The 5,000-nt window shown below is 38.2% G+C and overlaps 1 protein-coding gene across 1 annotated transcript in view; it reads left to right on the top strand.

Annotated features, from left to right (window-relative positions):
- Positions 1-5,000, top strand: part of LOC135205659 (uncharacterized) — a 35,801-nt gene that overhangs the window by 30,184 nt on the left and 617 nt on the right. Inside the window, exon 6 of the mRNA XM_064236501.1 lies at positions 2,673-2,925. Coding sequence (XP_064092571.1) covers positions 2,673-2,925 — 253 coding nt within the window. The remainder of the gene's footprint in view (positions 1-2,672; positions 2,926-5,000) is intronic.

Genomic DNA, 5,000 nt, shown 5'->3' with positions numbered 1-5,000 from the left:
TATCTATATATGGATATGTACGTGTATGTGTATATTATCATATGAAACCTATGTGCATATTATTGTGCGTGCGCGTATGCGCTTTATCCTCTGTGGCTTTGTGCACCTCCAAACCCTCACAGCCCCGAAGGGAAGAAAAAGAAAAGCAGGCGCACTTCCATTCAGTTCTTAAAAGCCTTCGAGATTACGCTCAAAGTCAAAGCACAAGCGAATGCTTTCATCTACACCAAACAATGCCTTGAAGGCTCAGCCTGGCATAATTTTTGTTTTTTTTACATTTCTCTCTCTCTCTCTCTCTCTCTCTCTCTCTCTCTCTCTCTCTCTCTCTCTGTGGAGTTTTATATTGTACTTGCTAGTAGAACTATGACAATGTGGATTTTATTATTTGCACAAAAAACTCAAAATTCAGCATCACCCCGTTCCTAAATGCAGAGGCTTCTAACCGCATGAGAGAGAGAGAGAGAGAGAGAGAGAGAGAGAGAGAGAGAGAGAGAGAGAGAGAGAGATAAAATGAAGCAGTGGCTAGCTTCCTGGCCAAAGGACATCTGTTGCATCTTTTGGGCAACAGGTGGACGAGTTGTTAGGGGATTTGGTCATTGGTCATTCGTATCTCCCTGCAATATCAGTTTAGACTTGGGCAAGTCGTCAGATAAATATAATTCTCTCTCTCTCTCTCTCTCACTCTCTCTCTCTCTCTCTCTCTCTATATATATATATATATATATATATATATATATATCTATATATATATATATATATATATATATATATATATATATGCTAAAAAATCACAGTAGATGCACGCGACTTCATTATATAAGCGAATGCCACAGGAAAATGATAAGCAGAAATCCAAGCGCTTTCGTCTTTACTAAGACGTTGCCAATGAAAGCATATATATATATATATATATATATATATATATATATATATATATATATATATATATATTATATATATAGATATATATCTATATATATATATATATAGTATACTAGAAGAGAGCTAGTGAGAGAGAGAGAGGAGAGATAGAGAGAGAGTAGAGACGAGAGAGAGAGAGAGAGAAGAGAGGAGACGAGAGGAGGAGAGAGAGGAGAAGAGAGAGGTAGTTTTGATATATACAACCGACGCTGCCAAGTCTAAACTGGCATTACAGTGTGTGCGTATGTACATATATATATATATATATATATATATATATATATACTATATATATATACATACATATATATATATATATGTATATATACATATATACATATATATATATTATATATATATATATATACATATATATATATATATATATATATATATATATATATATATGTATATATGTATATATATATATATATATATATATATATATATATATATATATACATATATACATATATATACATATATATATACATATGTATATATATATATATCATATATATATATATATATACATATATATCATATATATACTATATATATATATATATATATATATATATATATATATATTATATATATATATATATATATATATATAAACTGTTGAAGGAGGAAGTACATCTCAGGTGGTCCTTAAAGTACATTTATTGCGACGTTTCAAAACACAAAGGTTTCATATTCAAGCTATAAGAGCAAAAACAAAAAACAATAAAATGAACATTAAAATCGTTGAAATACAAATACAAGTCGTAATACATTATAAATAACAAAACTATATCTAGTTGTAGCAGAACCAACCATCAAGAGAGAAAGGAAGGAGCGAAATCAGAAGGAACAAATCGGAAATGACGAAAGGCAACAACTCACGTGAGGTAAAGAGCTGTCGAGGAAGACTGCTCAGTATTCAATTGAGGAACAAGCCACTCGGTGCCCGTTCCAATATTTCAAAATCTTTGCACTGTCTATTATGTTTGCGTTTATTGGCGTGTTGTCTGATTGGTAACAAACTTCCTAATTCAGGATTAGGAAGTTTGTCACCACCAGTTCGATGGCCAACGCTCTCAAGGCAATGAATTCTGACCCTGAGGAAACTGTGTGTGGATCCCACGTAGGTCCCTAGATTACATCTAGGGCAATTAAGCTCGTACACAACACATGAGATCATCATAGCGTCAAGTTTATCCTCGAATTTAAACAAACTACCTAAACTTAAGTGGGTTTGTTGGGATGATATTGAATCCGTTGGCTGGTATATAATTAAATATGAGTATTCTTAGCTCATTATAGAAATGTTTTGTCATGATTTAAAAGTACGTTTGCATAAAATGGAAGCTTAGGCACAGTAGGTAAGGAGACTTTTGGAGGAAGTTTTAAAAACATACTTGTGTAAAAAAGTGTAGTGTGGAAATAATTGCTTGTGAATAGTTTGTAGGTAAGAACATACCTGTGAAAAAGTGTAGTGGGGAAGTTATTGCTTGTAGATAGTTTTTAGGCTTACTCCCCGAGCAGGAAAAAGGTGCTAATTTTCAACGATTTTCAACATTCCTTGTCATGGTATAATTAATTAAAGGTACATTTGCATAAAAGGGGTGCTTAGGCACAGTAGGTAAGGGGACTTTTGGAAGAAGTTTAAAAAAAAATAGTTTGTAGGCTTAACTCCCCAACCATGAAAAAAAAAATGCTGATTTTCAACATTCCTTCCCCCCCCCCCCCCCCCCTCTCCCCATCAGGAGGAGAGCCCCCGGCTGTCGGAGATCTACAGGTACAACTCGACGATTCACCAGGAGGACGGACATCGCGTCTTCACCTACTACTGGAGGGTGAGCGACATCAACTATAAGATGACCAACTGGGGATGGCGTCGTTCCCTTCGCTCCGAGAGCTTCTACATCTTCCAGAACGGCTACAGGATGTACATGAGGATCTTCCCCAATCAGGGAGGAGGAAATGTCTACATCCACGTCGGGTCTGGACGACCGGTAGGTCTGTCTCTCTCTCTCTCTCTCTCTCTCTCTCTCTCTCTCTCTCTCTCTCTCTGTATATTTATGAGTCTTGGCTGGGTGGATGCATCATGTACCTAGTTATTCTTGTATCTTGATTTATGATTTAGCAGCTCCCCTTCTTGGAGGCCCACCCCCCCCCAACACCCCAGCCTCCTCCCCTCTCCTTCTCTTTTCCCCTTCCACCCTCCTCGTCCCCCTAACCCCTCCCCCCCAAAAAAAAACCGCGAGAGAGATGAAGAGGAAAATAATTTTTACAAATGACTTTTTTCGAGATGTCGATTTCATTGTATTATTAGTAGGAGTAATGGTAATACTAGTGACACGCCACCCACCCATACAAACCATCTTGTCCTCCCCGGGTGGGCCCGGGGTAGGCAGGGGAACCGGAGGGTAGGGTTGGAAACATCCAACCTCCGCGTGGAAACCTGTATGTCCGCCCCGGGGATAGGCAGGGGATCGGGAGGGGAGCCGGAGGGTAGGGTTGGAAACATTCACCCCCCTCCTGGAAACCTGTTTGTTCGCCCCGGGGTTAGGCAGGGGATCGGGAGTGTAGGGGAGACTGCAACTTCAAGTTTCAATAGTTGTAATAGTTGCAGTAGTTTTAGTAATAGTATTAGTAGCAATAGTCTAAGTACTCGTAAGAGTAGCGATAGTTTTAGTAGTTGTAATAGTAGATATAGTTTTAGTATTTGTAATAGTAGTAGCTTATGTTTCAGTCATTGTAGTAGTATCAGCAGTTTTAGCAATTGTAGAAGTAACAATAGTTTTAGTAACTGTAGAAGTAGCAATAGCTTTAACAATTGTAAAAGTAGCAATAGCTTTAACAATGGTAAAAGTAGCAATAGCTTTAGTAGCAGCTACCAGATCTCCACGACACAACAAAAGCTTTAGTAGTTGTAATAGCTTTAGTATTTGTAATAGTTTATGTTTTAGTCATTGTGATAGTAGCAGTAATTTTAGCAATTGTGTAGAAGTAGCAGTAGCTTTAGCAACTGTAAAAGTAGCAATAGCTTTAGTAGCAACTACCACGACACAACAGAATTCCGTCTGGAGTAACCCTAAACAGACTCGTTTGAAATCTCAGCCACCTGGGTGGGGGAGGACCCCCCTGGCCTGATTCCTGAGGCTACTATTACTACTACTACTGAAGAGGTTCAAAAGAAGAGAGAGAGAGATCAAAGGATTACCAGGCAGTGTTCCTGTCAAAAACGTCCTTGAAGATTTGTTTGCTGCGAAATATAACAGCAGCTGGTTTTCAGGAGACCGATGGCTCTTGTTCCCAAGTGCTGGAATGCTGAGTGGTGAATTTTTGACGCAATTATGTCTTTGTGTGTGTGTGTGTGTGTGAGTGTGTGTGTGTAAGAGAGAGAGAGAGAGAGAGAGAGAGAGAGAGAGAGAGGAGAGAGAGTTCTGAAGTGATAATTTAAGTTATGTCAGTACATTGGTGTGTGTTTTGAGAGAGAGAGGGAGAGTTCTAAAGTAATCATTTAAAAATTATTTGTGTGTTGATGTGTGTGTGTGTGTGTGAGAGAGAGAGAGAGAGAGAGAGAGAAGAGAGAGAGAGAGAGAGAGAAGGGAGAAAAGTGGGGAGGTTCTGAAGTAATAAGTTATAGCTCTGTGTGTGTGTGTGAGAGAGAGAGAGAGAGAGAGTGAGAGAGAGAGAGAGAGAGAGAGAGAGAGAGAGACTCAGATTTCCGAAGTAATACCATAAGAGGTTATAAAAAGCTTGTCTTTGAATATTTAGCAAAAATGTCTCTGCTCGATATTTGCGCAATACTTTCTTGTTCTTGCTGAACTCTTCTTATGCAAGAATACCCTTCCTGTTTTTTTTATATATACGCAATCATCCTTCAAGAAGTCTCAATAAACCTTGAGACTAGTCATAAATCACGTTGAAAGCTTTTTTCCCTCTGGGTAGGATCACCGCTGAGAGATGACGGTATCGTAAAAGCAGGGATTTATTGCGTCCTTTTAGGCACCTAGCTGCATCCTATTTCATTCCTTTTACTGTACCTCCGTTCGTATTTGCTTTCTTCCGTCTGACTTTCCACCCTC

Source organism: Macrobrachium nipponense, chromosome 24, assembly GCF_015104395.2.
Source record: "Macrobrachium nipponense isolate FS-2020 chromosome 24, ASM1510439v2, whole genome shotgun sequence".
Taxonomy (NCBI): domain Eukaryota; kingdom Metazoa; phylum Arthropoda; class Malacostraca; order Decapoda; family Palaemonidae; genus Macrobrachium; species Macrobrachium nipponense.
This window is presented reverse-complemented; position numbering and strand designations above follow the sequence as displayed.